Raw genomic sequence first — 15,695 nt, 5'->3', positions numbered from 1 at the left:
CAGAAAGTAAGACATATTTCGGGCAGCGTAAGGGGGCTAAACATTCTTATTGGTGCGGTTGTCTTGGCAATTTCACTTACAAAAACATCTTCCATTTACTTGGGCATGTAACCAACAACTTGCGGTTATTGGACATGAGGATCATAAGTGTTGAGAAAGGGTTTGCTTGTTGGGGCAAGTAGAACATCCTAACGTTAACCTGGAAAAATGCCTCTCCTGATTGTCGAAAATATTCCTTGAAGCGCTTTGTTTGTGAGTAACTCATTATTTCAACAATATGAAATGAAACGTGATGGGCAATATTCTTGAGTAGTAACGAGTTCCTGCAATACTAAAGTGAAATTCTAAAAACTATTGGTGTGAGACATATTGAAATCTTCTTGTGTTTTGAAACAACTTGACTCCCAATCCCAGCACCAACAATTTTCTGATACAAGAAAAGCGAAATTCATTTTTGTAGTTGTGAACGGAGTAGCTGGGAGTGAATTTTAGCTCAACAAAGGTTTTCAACAACTATTATTGTTTGCAAACATAAGAGAGATGAAACATTGAAATTGCGAAGAAAACATTTTAACCTGCAAAAACTCTTCATGGCTATATAATGACTTCAACACGACTTTTGCGGTACATTTTTGTTCAACAAAATGGAACCCAAAAGATATCCTGCCTCTTACAACGTAACAATTTGTGCTTCAGTTTGAAAAATGAGGTAATTCTGGGGGGAATAATTACAAATAACATGTTTCATACTTGACCAAAAACGAAAACCAAACTAAGCCCTAGACGAAATAAATCGACCAAAAGGTTTCCAATGCATGTGCGTTTTGCTAAAGGTCATAAAAATATTCAAGTTTTCTAGATAGATTACTGAATACAGATTTGGGTGTATCATCCGTATTCAGACCAGCTTATTTGCTCACAACATGAAAGGCTTGAATCACATTCAAAACTCTCAAAGAGCCTTCAAAGGCCGTCTTCATATTTGCCAATCAATTTCAACTTGTCAAAGTCATAAAAAATTGAATTTGCATTTCACATTGATGATGCTCGTCCCAGGAACACGATCATCAATGCAGTAGAACAAATCAATTTTCATGCTCATCAAAGCCTTACCCAAGCTGTTTTTCTGGGTGGAGCCTTCACACTTGGCGATCTTGTGGAAGGAGCACATCACGTTCATTTGGTCCAGATGAACTTTTCATTCGCAAACAATATGAGACAAAATGGTCCCAAGAACTGTTCCAACTTGAGTGGAAAGAGAACAAGAAATGTGGCTTGCACCGCGAGAAAACTCCAAGACAGACTGGAGATTCGCCTTATTCCCTTTTCACTCTTTTTCCCCTCTCTCTTTCTCTCTCTCTCGGTTTGTCTGTTTCTCTCTCTGTTCCATCTGGAACGCGCACAGATGTGAATTGCAAGCTATTGATATGGAAAGGCATCTCTGCAAGGACGAGCATGATTCATTATTCAAGGGTTCATTGGTGCAAATTGTCTCTTAAAGGCTTTGTTACAAGTAGAGTGACAAAAACTGATATTATTTGAAAGTTGGGTTTTTATCAATCAAACGAAATATGCTTGATCAAATAATACATGGTTTGAGGATAGTTCCTTTCAAAATGAGCAATCTGTGGTTCATTAGCGCTGGTTTTCCTTCCGTTGAATTGAATTTGGCAAAGAACCTAATTGAGTCGTTTACTGAAATGCTCATTGGAAAGGCTGAAGTTTTTGGGGGGAAAGTCAGGGAATCTTGTTTAAAAACATTGGCGAGTATCGGAATCTAAACACATTGCACATTTTCTGGTTCTCATTGGAAATGAATAAGTTTTTTTATTGTGGGTTGAAGCAAATACATTTGAGGGATCGGTATCAATTATCTTCTAAATATTTAGCAAATTAAGAAACACTTTCCTTTGTCTGTTACGTATGCATTTTAAGTTCGCAAGGTCAGAATTATTATTGTTCTTTATCGCCACGGATTTGTCATTGGACTATTGGTAGATTTACTGGTATACCTACCTGCATGATGACGTTTCTTCCGTACTACGATGTCTTCTAAATGGATGTTTTGGGTTAGATTAAATTAGTTCTGAACGAGAGAGACCCAAGATCCTTTTTTGCAGATATCATATACCGCTTTAGTGAATAAATGACTTGACTCTTTACTTTATGGCTAAATTTGATTCAAGTTGTAGTTATATTTGCCAAGGTCGAAATTTCAAAACCCATTTCTCAGCCCTTCATTCACTTTTAGTGGGTTGGTTTTATAACCTTTTTCACCTTATCATAGTTTTGTACAGATCACAATTTTATTACTATTCTTTGATGGGCTTAAGATCCCTGCTCTATGTTCCATATCTCTTTAATCCTACTGATCTGATGTCCTTCTTTGCACATCTATGCCGACCGCCGACAAAGGCAGAGAGGAAAAGTAAAAGAGGAGCAGGAGAACCGGGTGGTGAAATGAAGCAAGAGCAAAGCAAGGGCCCCCGGGTTACAGATCTCAATATGGGAGGGCTTTTTATGGGATTGCGAACATTTGAGAGCCCCGTGTTGAAATTGGGCTCGTTGATGCGAGATCGAATTCAAGCAAGCCGGAGAGTGAAACAACATTGGTGTGTAGAGTACTTTCTGATGCCTGATACATCTTCCCAATTTTCACCTTTCTATGGGTATATGGTATATGAAAAAAGCATCCGCAAAGATTATCTACTGCCAATAAGCCTCGCAGACCATTTTTTAGAGCAGGTGGGTGACAGCTGAAAGGCTGTTAGTGTGTGGTTTCTGATTGTAGAGGCGCTTTTTTCCTTCATTACCGATTTAGGTGCAATAGAAAACCACCACAAACTCGTTATCATTCTCTTTCGTATTTTTTTCGATGATAGATGGACGGAATGATCTTTCAGCTTCTGGCAAGATTCGCCTCTGGAGCTCGATTTAATGCGGGAGACTAAGAAAACTTTAAAAAATGAACTTTGAGCCGAACTTTTGGAGAAAAAATTGGGAGTCATGAAACAAGTTCAAATTTCCATTGCGCAGAAATAAATGTTAGACAAATATTAAGAAACCCTAAGAAACGCTCGGACGACTAGCTGAAACCCGTTTAATGAAGCGCGTCAGAAATGAGCCTCTTCATCTATGAAATGCAATCCCCAGCATTATTGAAACGAAACATTATTTTTCGTCTTTTGGATGGTAACGAGTTACATTTGGGGTTTCTATTCGGAATTAGAAGCGTTATCAAGGATTCAGAAGTATCAAGATTACCGCCATTATTGTAAGTTCTGGTGCAGTTTTGGAGTCTAATACTTTCCTTGGTTAGTCATAAACAGGAGGGCTCAGAGAACAAAATTTAAATTTTAAAATGATTTTAAATCTTTTTTGAGGTTTTATCAGTCTAAAAATGTTTCTTGGAATTTCTAATTTTGATGAGAAAAAATAAAGATGTATATTTTTTGTTTGTGTGTGTGTGTGTGGGGGGGGTGGGGGGGGGAGGGGGCACTTAACATGGAACAATGGAAAGACCCTTGAGTAGATAAGTAAGTGCTTCATGGTTTTGACTAGCCAGGATTTCAAAATGTGAGTTCACAAAACTATCTGATACTCGCAGTAGGTGCAACTGGGTACCAATCGCTCACGAAACCATGCGGGGGTACCCCATTGGCATTGACAAAGGTACCAGGCCAACAAATTTAAAATCGATATTGATCTATGTTGATGTAAAAGCGATCTTAAAATCTAAACAACACTTGAAGTCTATGTGTTCATACTATTTTTGCACTTGTATTCTTATCCTTGTCATTTCCATTGCAGGGATGCTCTTGGCCAATTTTTCCTTTTGGATTAGTACGGATTCAAAAAACAGGCAGAATAATCAAACAAGTGTTGATAAAACGATGCCGATAAACATAGCTCTTTTAATTGAAGCGGGAAAAAAGCCGCCATCCAGCAATCAATAAGACACTGACCTGCCTTTTTGGTGCTATCCGACTTTGAATTTTTATCATTGGTTTTCATTGGTTAGTATTAACTTACATGTTGTTTTTATTAATTAAAGGGCTCAAGCCTTGACAACCTGTAAATCCGGTCACATGGTCAAATTCATTCTTATTAAGCAATGCCTTGTCCGTTTCATATTTTGCTTGAACAATGTTGTACATGACGGCTAACACTAAATGATGGTTTTTTATGCCCAAAACAAATCATGGTTCAATCATTGTCCAAATATTTCAATGGCCTTTTTTAATTTGGAAACTTTAGTTGTTTGAATATTAGGACACTTTGATGGACGATGGCGCACTAAATATTTGCCTTTTCCGTCATACTAAAATGACTGAAATTGCCAAAACACTTGCCACTGGCTTAATTTTGGTCCGTAGAAAGCCAAATAGGCCAGATTGAAATCAGTGAAACTTTCAGTTCTCTCGGATCTGTCTTAAACAACCATTAGTTGCCCCTTAGAGGACACCTTTTCTCGTATTGGATTGCTACAAAAAAATGATTGGCTATTTGGTTCATTGAAAAGATCAGCCAATTTAAAAATGGCAGACCCTGGCTCTTCCAAGCCAAAAGAAAAAAGTGGAATCAGAGATTCGGCGGATTCTACTTCATCTGTTTAGTTTGGTTGAGTCATAGAGTACGTCCTACTGCAATCATTCAATATATTATGCATGATGGCCCTTTTGAAGAAGTATTTGTAGCCACGCTTTTGTTCATCGGCATGTTTTACATTTTGTTGTTGCACTTAGATTTCCAATTGTTTTAAGCAGTCTCATCATTGAGTCCCGAGTGACCCTCTGGTCCCATACGATTTAATTTTAATCACGATATGCAGAGGCTCTGTTATCAAATGTAACCGTTCACTGAATGTATGTTTGGAAAAAAATAAATTAGTCCAAAGGTCTTCGTACATTTGCGTCCGCCAACTTTCCTCCTTCAAAGTTCTTGGAAACATGTAAAAAGGGACATTGCCAGCCACAAAACCTTTTCAACTTTCCACGTTTTAAAAGGGGATTCTTCAATCAGTTTCCTCCTGGCTTCAAAAGCACGACCATCGAAACAGATTTAAAGCAAATTCATTTTTAAGCATTCGTTATCTGAACCAAATTCTTTGGAAAAATGAAGGCTTAAAATTAGAACTCTAACTTCAGAGCCAAGTGATGTGTGGAGATGTTTCAGCACAAAAGTCATCTTTTGGCAGGGTTCAATCACATATCCGAGTATGTTAATGTGGTTGTTTCAAACACAAACATTCCCAACCTAGTACGGATCATTTATCACACTTTATTGCCATTTTTTGTTACCTGCAAAAATCTACATTTCTAGCGCGAGAAAGAGGCTCATCTGCTGAGTTTCGGAAAACCCGATATTTAGTTATTGAGTTAGAGGCACGATAAAGGATGCCAAGGCCAACTTGAAAGCATATTTTCGGTGAGAAGACGGAAAAATTGAGAATCTTATTTGTAATCATATGATCAAACAACTAATTTCGTTTTGTTTTCTACTTGGTTTTCGAGTTCATTTCAAAACAAATGGTCGATGTGAATTGTTCAATTTGATTAGGATTAGTAATGAAAAGTAGTTCAGAAATAAGTTGCACTGTTAATAGAGATGAGTCAGAACCGTAGGTCGGGGCTTAAAATAACTAGCTCGTAATTGCATTTTTTTCAATTATAAGGTCAAGGAATCACTTTAGCCTTCAAGTTCTCTAATGAGTGCACGGGACAAAAATTTCATCCAAACAAAAGCAAAACTTGGTAGTTACAATAGAGACAAGTCTTACAAAGATCAAAGTATTTCAACATCTGTTCCCTCGTTGTTTTGTTTTGTTGGACACTGATGAATTTACAACAGGATTGCATGTGATGAACACCATTCATCAGGGCTCTTCAAGTAATGCAAATGAAGTTGACAAAAATGCAAAAAAAAATGCAGACTAATATGCCAAACTGTAGATGTTTATAGCTTAATATACTCTTTTTGGAAGAGCAGGTGGCAAAAAAATCACAATGCCATTGAAAGCTGAAGTTCAAATGCATGGCAAAAAGAGTTTTCCCTATGAGCACTCTACTCTACATAATAATTATAGCAGACCTTATTACTGAAAGTGCACCTTACAACAAAAGGCAAAAAGATTGAAGCATGCCCCTATAAAAGCTCTCAATACTGTATGTGCTTTGATCAAAAGCACCTTAGCGTTAAACTTTTGCTCTTAAGTAGTGAATCAACTGTGTTATTTTTACAAGTAAGCATACCATGGGAATAGAGATAATTCTTTCTTTCACTAGATATTTTGACCGTGTAGCGAAAAAGGTGTAATATTTAGCTTAGGTCGTATTCAAGGAAAGTTTAGGGGAAAAAAATTTGAAACATTAAAAAAGCAAATATTATGATACGGTAAAAGATAAGTGGTTTTCCATTTTTTTCAGAAAAAGGGATAAAATGAATGGGAAAACTCAACTTTCGATCCAAAATGGTGAAAAATAATTTTAAAAAAGAAATGCAAAACACACACAATAAGACACATGATGCCAAAAGATTGGAAAAAAGGGTAAAATTATGGATCTGCGTTTTTTGGATATTAGGGCCACCCAAAACTTGCTTGTCCAAGATTTTTCTGGAATACACTCTGCAATTTTAGCCATTTCATGCCACAAATGTCAAAATTACTCCAATTTTGGGAAATTTTCATGATTTTGAGTCAACTTTGTGGTATATTTTGTAAAAATGAAATGTTGGTAACTTTTATTACAATTTTTTGACATGAAAGTACATGAATATATAAAATAGGTTGCAAATATATTACAAGCCTCCTGCTTGCAATCTCTCTCTGTCTCTTTTTCATCGTTGTGTTTTATTAGATAATTAGATACCCTATGTTAAAGGTTGGCACGCAATTTTGCTTGTGTAAAAATGTGTAAATTGGACGAATCTTAGCGCATTAGGTAAATGATTGGGAGATGGATATTTGATGAGGGACAACTTGGCCTACCATCATTTTCAAGACACTTGAAAATAATGCTGTCGTATCTCAATTATATAATAATATTTAATCTTAATAGCTATTCTGCCATAGGTTTACTTTGATATTATTAGCATGCTATTGCTGAACCCAGATTTCTTTTCATTCATGAATTTTTAAAGATGTGCAAAATGCTGGTCTTGCCGATCGGTCTAAGGGGCAGCATGAACAAGACAAGAATCTTATCCCCAGTTATAGTGGGTTCTAATCCTGTTGTCGAAAGATAATGTGACAGAACTTTCTTTTTCATCTACATATTGATTAATATGGAAGGCACACAGTCATCACAGCCCTCCAGAGCGTGTGGTTACCTACTTTTTGGCAAGTTTATTTGCAATTTTGTTGTGGTCATGCATGGGATTTTTATTCACATTTGCCGTCAAAAAACCCCATATCATTATCGGCAAGTTTTGGCCATGCCTACTGATCAGTATGAAATGAGTATCAGTGAAAATACCAAAGTTAATTGAAAAGAAAATAGGACACTATAATTTGACGGTGAGCACGCTTTCAAAATATACATATGTGTATGCCCCTCTGGCGAAATTTTTACCCTATCTATTTTAGGGCATTTAGTAAGAAATGAAACAAACTATCATATCCAGTTTATCCGGCAAGACCAAAAAATCTTTTGTTTCCAGTTTTCTTCCCCCCCTGAAAATTGAAAGTGTCGCCAAGAGAGTCGAAAAAGGCATAAACAAGGTCGTAAAGAATCGTTCACAATTTGACACAGTTTCCTCATATCAATAAGTTTATAGAACTCTTGGGCCTTGAACTCTTTGAGTCGGTTGATTTTAATTTCACTCTCCAGAGAACATATTTTCGAGGCCTAGGGCAAATTGTGAGAGGACCGACCTTTATATACATTCAGCCAAGAAAATTGAACCCATTACCATAATTTGTCCCCAAGTTTCCTGTCCAACTTTGCACCGCCAAAACTTTTCCAGGAGAACGTGATTGGAGGGCCCGATGCATTTTTCACTTCACACCCAGCCAAAAACGTGTTTCGCCCCAAATTTGAGACCCCTCAACTCCTGGACATGGCGAATTTCATATATACGTAATTATGGATGCCGGATGTCCTGTTTCAAATCCGGCGCGTCTTTTCGAGGTTGCGGGAGTGGGTTAATAACCAAAAATGAGTTTCGCTTGAGAGTCACTCCGCCATTTTTGGGAATTAAGCAATCAACGCCCCACTCTAAATACATTTCTGTTATACCAAATTTGCCGAACTACCTGATAAAGCCTTGTTTTGAATATATGATTGAACTCTATCGGTGCTGGTTCATGGGGCGGTAACAGTAATTAACAGAAAGGGAAGTGCTTGGGCAGACCGGCGCTAGAATTTTGTTGGAGAGCTAATGGGGACGTTTAGGCAAGCTCTGGCAGGTTCGTTTGTTTGCTGGTACCAGAGTCAGGGATGCAAATTTGGGGCTTCAAACACGTTTTTAGAAGCTGACCCTCCTTTCGCATTGCTATATGGGGAAAGGTCAGCTTTGTTAAAACCTGTTTGAATCGACAATTTTGGATCACTGGCATTGGCAGGCAAGTTTGTTTGCTGGTACCAACGCTTGCCTAAATGTCCGAATACTAACTGGTCCATACCAAGAGTTGCAAATATTGGAGATCCCAAACATGGTTGTACTTACTGATGGGATTAATCTGCCTGTGGGAAAGGTTAAGTACAGTACAGTATGCTTGATTCATCCAGGTCAGATAAAAAGTCAATCTTGCCAAAATTGAAACAAGTTTAAGAAACGGTCAAATGAACAAGGAACATACTTTCTCTTGCAATTTGGAAATTGCTTTAGCAAAGCTACCAATCCTGGGCTCTTGTCATCTTCAGAGAGTTCTTTAAATTATATGCTTGGGAAATTTTGATCCAAACTCTTCCTTGTATCATACAACTCCATTGGGTCCCATTTATGAACTCAACTTTAACCCCAAGCATTACGAACTTGTATTTGGCCTCACATGGCGCTTTGCGCTCTATAATGCGGAATAGAACACAACGTAGAGACCACATATGTATAGAACATAAAAATATTTAGACATTTAGTGAACGGACTAAAGTCAAAAAATAGCCTCCACTTTATCTGACGTTTGCTGAAATAAACTTACCCCTTGATAAAAATTGCTTCAAACAAAACCATAGTTTATCAGAGCAAAGCCGATCCTCGAATGATTAGAACAGGAAAATGAGTAAAGCACCATCAATTTTATCTTTACCCTGGACGTGTATCTGACTAGATACTAAACCCCTCATGAATATCTTGCCTTTATGGAAACCAAGCAAAGCTACACTGGACCTGATATGGCACATTGTTCCTTCGAAAAAGCCGCGTTTATTACAAAGTAGTGAAGAGCCGAAATCTGGGTCGCTCGATCAAAAAATTGTATTGGTTGTTGGGAACAATATTTGCATTAGTAATTGATGACTTAGAAACCAAACACAACAAAACATGGATTTCATATGCTACAAAAATCAGATACACGTTTTCTTCGGAATTGAATTTATTTTCTTTTCGTTATGAATGTTTTGACGAATTAAATTTGATTAACGACGAACATAGTTTTCTACATGGTGTATGCATAACAATTTTTGGGTATTTTTAAAGAAAGTTTTAAGAATGTGATTTGATTTTCTGCGAATATATCTAAAAAATATCTAAACCTACATTCAAGGACCAGCTTGTTCTACCAATTCAAATTCGTTGGTAGAACAAATATCATAAAAAGAGTGAAGGGTAATAAATAGACGAATTATAACCTTTCATTTTAATAGTGCTGGGGTAATACAATCCGTTTCCCTTCAGCAGTGAGAAAAGCCCGTGAAAAACCAAATCAAACCAAAAGAAAATATATCACGTTTTTTCCAAGATGGTGGCACCCGTCAAAGTGGAAAACATTTTTTTAGTTCCAGTTATTTTTCATGAAAACTCATTCCGCCCCCATCGATCACTCACATCTAACTAGAATGAGATCCACTTAAATAATTTGTACATTACGGTCCCCTTCGGTGACTCTATGGGTATGGGTCTTTAGAATCATTCTCGAGTCTGCTTTAGTTCACAAACCACCCAAAATATGGCAGGAAAATACTCGAGGCAGTGGGGGGGGGCATTGGGATTCCTTCATCTCAGACGTGAGATGAATCCAAATGGTGCATCCCTGAAAACGCTCTTTCTCTCTCCATTGAACAGACAGACAGACCCCTTGATTCATTCAAGTGGAGCAACCACTCTACTTACTCACCTTCTTGGATGCAAATTCCGTTGCGGTTCTCATCGTGCTGACAAGTGTCCGAATTTCGGGAATAAGACAAGTCTGCAACTCAAGGGAGCATTGGGAAAAACTCTACAACTAACCTACATTTTTATGATTCAGAGAATGGAACGATTTGGAGTATAAGATTCAATATCCGTTTGGCTTGGCATACCATGAGGATAAACGACAAGATGCATCACATTTTTGGTAAGAAGGTACTATTGGTATGAAAAGTAAAACCGTTCATATGATCACTCTGTTTATCAATCAGTTTTTAAGTTTCATATTTCATATTTTTGACAAAGTTTTTAAAAGACTCTGTGAGTGCCCATCTGTGGTTGTTATACCAATTTTGTTTCAATTGCAACGTCATTAACAGTTGTGCGGATAACACCTGAATTCCTACCTTCGACTAACTGAATCGTTAATGAACAACTCCGAAGTATAAATAACAGTGATATGATCTTATTGAGGACCATCATTTACCTCTCCGCCATCCTCTTTGCCTACTCTTTCCTCTCCATCTTCATGCTCATGGCATCACAAGAGAAAACCCATTTCTTGTCGGGTGGCATGTTCAACCGATTCACAATTCAAAGGGATCTTCAACTGAGCTGTTTGAGGTTCCGTAATTCTGAAAACCTCAGAGAGTTTATTCCTGAAGATGTCCGTGAGTCGATGCTGGAGCGGTGCCGCTTAGCAGGTAAGATGAATTCATTATCGAAACTGAAGAGGTTCCGAGGATTCATCAGGCTAGTTCCGCCAGAGAGTCTGCTATATTTGGGCAACTTTCGTCAAGTGATTCACAAAACCTAGTGTATTCCTATCATTTTAGAGCAGAAACTAGCACTTGTAATGGTTGCTGAAGAATCAAAGACTGTCCTGGAGAAGATTGTGACCATGCTCGTGGAATTTCAAATCATTCTAAGGTTACTCTTGTTGGATGACCCTCAGGATCTGATCCCACCTGAGATCATTTCGGAGATCAAATTGATTGACCGGAGTCTCAAGGTCATTTCAGGAAAAGTGGAGAGCATGGCCTCAAGATCTAACGAGCAACTGAGGAGGGACATGGATTCTTGGTCTTATCACGTCCATGATGATCTGGAGCAACTTCAACATCCAACGCAATGTCAAAACAGCACCGGGCTTGTCTTGTGCGATCTTGGACCTCATGAACCGCCCGATTCTCTGCCTTGGAAATTAAATCACGTCGTTGGATGTCTGGTTCATGGGATCCTTAGTAGCCGGAGGGTAGTAATCCCCAACCTGGAGGGCCTCTCTCTCAACCCACTGATTTCAGGATTGGTCAATTGCCCTCCGGACGTCGACCTGGAGGGCAATGCCAATCTGGAGGCGCCAAAACTGGACTCAGATATGCGGCAAAGGCTCCGGCGACCTTTTTTGTGGTACGCAGGCGCTGTAACAAGATATATCTTAAACAAATTGGACAATAACCTAAAAAATGATCTAAAAGTCAAAGCAAAGAAAAGCGGGCTTGCCGTTGAAACCACACAGAGAAGGATGCCATTAGTAGAAAAAACCGTTGCTGGTGTGTACCTTCCTTCAACGACCTCTTCACTGCATATCTGCTTTCAAATGGTGGAAAACTATTTCCAACGTTGGGAGGTTCAACTCCAGAAATCCATCGAAAGAAAAGTGCTCATTTTGCCAGGGAGGATTGAACACCTGGAAATTATACGTGCCAATTATCCTCATTACCATGTAATCGAGGGCGATTTCTATGGACAAACTGCCGACAAGTTTTCCATGTGTGATGAAGGTGCAGGTGTGTACATTTCCTCATTAGTCAACTTATGGTTCTCCTTGCTGCTAACAATTAATCTTTGAATGGTACAAAAACACACGGGTGGCACACATGAATTCTAAATCAATCAAATGAATGCATTCTTTCGATTCAAGGAAACGGCTCAAGGAAATGCAATCAAGCCACCATCTTCAACTTAATGGCCTTGGCCAATGCCGATTTTTTTGTGGGCACCCTATCAGACGAATTCGGACGGTTAGTTTATCAATTGAGAGCTGCCATCCATCCAGACGCCCGGATCACTAGTCTAAATTATGACCCAGGTTCCTGGTATCACCATGGACTTGGAGGACCCGACCCCGTGACTGTGAATGGAAACTATTCCACGAGGGTCTGGGAAATGGAGACCACTTATGGGGATGTGATTGAGCCCACACGTGGGGAGGAAATACCAAGGTCAGCTGAACATGGCTCCGGGAAATTTGGCATAGGAGTGTCTTATGGCACCAACTTGGCCACGAACAGAAGTGGATATATCAGCACATTTAAAACTGAATAACTTCGTTTGAGTACAGTTGTGCCAATTTGGTTTTGAATCAATCAGAAATACTGCTTCCTCTTCTCTGCCAAAGTAGTAGTGAAGTCCAACCAAGACTCTGAAAAACATAAAGGGGTCGGGGATAGCCCAAAATATGATATATTTTTTTGTATTTGGGGCGCTAGGGTCGGAGGGGTAACCTCGCCCGGCCAGCGAAGCTAGCCATCACATCATCCGTATAAAGTTCCGATAGGTAGTGTCGTAGTGCGTATCAGATTGGTTCTCCGTCTGTAGGCGTGGTTAGCGTCTACAAGTTTCCTTGAGAAAGGTCGGGGAGGAGAATCGAACCGGGGACGTCACTCATGATAGGAACCTGCGCTAACTACTACACCACGTCTCCTCCTTTGACACTAAATATGTTAAATATACGTAGGTTAGTTTGATCAATGGAATATTTGTTACATACATTAAAAACCCGTTACTTGTCATTGTGTTACCACTACCCAGGACTAAGATTTGAGGTAAATCGTTGGTGGAATACCAGAGTAACACATTTTCGGACTGGATGAGCGAGTTTTTCAAACTAAAAATAATCAGTTTCGAGAAAATGGCCACAAATTCAAAGTGATTGATGACCATCGTAAGTTGCGTACACTCTCTCTTGTCATTTTCAGTTTTGTTCCCATTTAAAGTGTCATTTTAAAAATAGTATCTTGTTTTACTTCGCGAGGGAACGCACGCATTCAGTCAGAGAAAACTGGTTTTTGGGACATGTATGTAGTTTTTAATGCCAATGGATGTCATTTATGAAAATAAAAGACATGTTGAGCTTTGGAAATCACCCTAAGGGAAATGCGCACAACGATTTTGCAGAGTAAATAAGAGCGTTTTCGATCGTTGTAAAATATCAAATACGTTGAATAAAGAATCGGTGCGAATTTTGGTGTGCCCCCTTTTAAACCCTGAAAATGCGAGCTGTGAAGGGGTAAACACTTTTCTCCTCAACCATTCCTGACTGGCTCTTTTTGAGAGATAGCAAAAAAAAACCCAAACAACCTGACATGCACTGTCACTTATCTTTCTTAAGAGCAACTTGTTTTCCTTGCAATTACAACCTGATTATCATCTAGAAGTTGGGTCTTAAGAAGCATATCCTATGTAAACAGTCACTTATAGTGGTAAAAATGCCTTTTAAAATTTTGACAGAAAAACCCAAACATAATTTGGCATTTTTCTACCTCAGAAAATAAAAAAGACACCTTTAGTATAAATGATGTATGGTATTCTAGCCCACACCAACAAACTCAGATGCATGACAACATTTGAAAAAAAGAATAATTTTTCAAAACCCAATCAATGAAAATTAGGAGCACACTTAGGTAGCGCTTACATAGAAATTGAGATAAAAGTCTATTACACCACTATTTAGTTCTATGGGACTTAATGGTCTTTGATCGTGTTTAGCCCCCAAATCATTGGGTTATATGTTGATTTAATTTCTCAAAGAAATAATGTCGATTTTTAAAATATGAAGAAATGAAGATTGTTTTTCTTTTTCTTGAATAGCTACCAAATAGCTCAATATCTTATATAACAATCGTCATGAGTACACTTTTTTACGGATTCACTTGAATTTTGAAGACGAAACATACAACAAGCAATATTAGAGACTTCGGCTTTTCTTCATTACTTGTTGAAAACTGATTAAAAACTGCATTTCTTTATTGATTGTCTTGAAATTAGCAATGAATGCTTGACTAAGTGCCCAGGCGATGGTTCTAGAATAAAATTTCAAAAATTTGCCTTTTTGTAGAGTTTTAAATAAAGTTATACAATGTTTTGAGCTATTTTGAGATTATGCAAAATTTTATAAATGGTCTTTTACTTTAGTGATGTAGAATATCGATATTAATTCTTTGGGCAATTGATTGTTCAAATAATCGGGGCAGTTTGGGTCTAAAGGCGCTGAAAATTGGGCCATTAAATCCAGTGTAACTATGTAATGGTTTTAATACAAGATATCATGGTTTATGATAATGCGCCAACTAAATGTGCTTCCAATTTTCATTGAATAGGTTTTTGAAAATTTTAGTTTTTATAAGTATCCGAGTTTTTTATGCGGTCTAGAATACCATAAAGCAATAATAGCAAAGTTGTGTCTGTGGGAGAAAATTGCCAAGATGTGTCCGGGTACTTACTTCTCTGGCGACTTAATAGCGCATTTTGAACATTGACACACAAGTATGCGTTTTGGATTTGGGAGCTAGGGTGGGGAAGGGTGATCCTCTCCTTCCGTTCCGATTATGGGCAATGTCTTGTTGCGATCAGTCTGCTTATGAATTTGTGTAAGCGTGGTTGGCGTTTAAAAGTTACTAGAAAAAAGTAAGGGAGGAGACACGAATCACGTACCTCCGCCTGGACGGGGAAATGCCACTAACCAGAACCCCCCGGCCCCCGTTGTTGTTTGTGTCATTTTTACAAAACCTAGGATTACTCGCCCCTCAATAGATTGCCCAGGGCGGACAGCTCCGAGCTCTTGACAATTCCACACCCTTGGAACATAATATCACATCAAATACCATGATGTGACAGACGAACTTATAACTAAATGGATAAACGATAGTCTCCACCGATTAGTTGGCGGTGCTCATTTTTAAATTTGTGACAAACTGTTAGAAAGGTTTGGAGAGAGACCTTAAAGGCTATTGATATCGTGCTAGGTTAGGTTAGGTTTGATAAGCTTAGGTTAAGTTTAAAAAAGTAGCACCGCCAACTAATCGGTGGAGAATAACGTTTACCAACTAAATGCGACCCTTTTTTCATAAATTACTCACCCAACCTAGAGCCCAGAACCTATGCAAAGTTGAGCAGCTGTTGCGGACTAGTGATGCTGATTTGGCCAGGATTAAATCCCAAAAGCATGGTAAAAAAGAAGGATTTAAGCCGTTGTTCGGTGTTCCTTCAACTATCCAAGGATGATATTACACAATATTCATATCATCATCATTGAACAATTTAAAAGAACGATTTAAAGATTGAAACCCTCGTGTTCGAAACGTAGTGACCAAAAATTATGACCCAAAACTGATGAATTTGGTAAGCCT

At 38.3% G+C, this 15,695-nt stretch overlaps 2 protein-coding genes across 3 annotated transcripts in view; one reads left to right on the top strand and one right to left on the bottom strand.

Moving 5' to 3' along the window:
- LOC131892361 (uncharacterized) overlaps window positions 1–1,299 on the bottom strand; it is a 50,156-nt gene extending 48,857 nt beyond the window's left edge. For both annotated transcript variants that reach the window (XM_059242194.1, XM_059242196.1), the window contains exon 1: window positions 1,114–1,299. The gene's annotated coding sequence lies outside the window, so the exon portion shown is untranslated. The remainder of the gene's footprint in view (window positions 1–1,113) is intronic.
- A 9,311-nt stretch (window positions 1,300–10,610) lies between these two features.
- Window positions 10,611–12,902, top strand: LOC131892360 (uncharacterized). Its single transcript, XM_059242193.1, has 3 exons — window positions 10,611–10,988; window positions 11,121–12,074; window positions 12,209–12,902. Exons 1-3 carry the CDS (start codon window positions 10,745–10,747, stop codon window positions 12,610–12,612), a joined length of 1,602 nt encoding a protein of 533 aa, XP_059098176.1. The 5' UTR covers window positions 10,611–10,744; the 3' UTR covers window positions 12,613–12,902.
- Window positions 12,903–15,695: the final 2,793 nt, after the last annotated feature.

Source organism: Tigriopus californicus, chromosome 12, assembly GCF_007210705.1.
Source record: "Tigriopus californicus strain San Diego chromosome 12, Tcal_SD_v2.1, whole genome shotgun sequence".
NCBI lineage: Eukaryota > Metazoa > Arthropoda > Copepoda > Harpacticoida > Harpacticidae > Tigriopus > Tigriopus californicus.
Note: the sequence above shows the minus strand (reverse complement) of the source record. Positions and strands in the feature narration are given on the sequence as shown.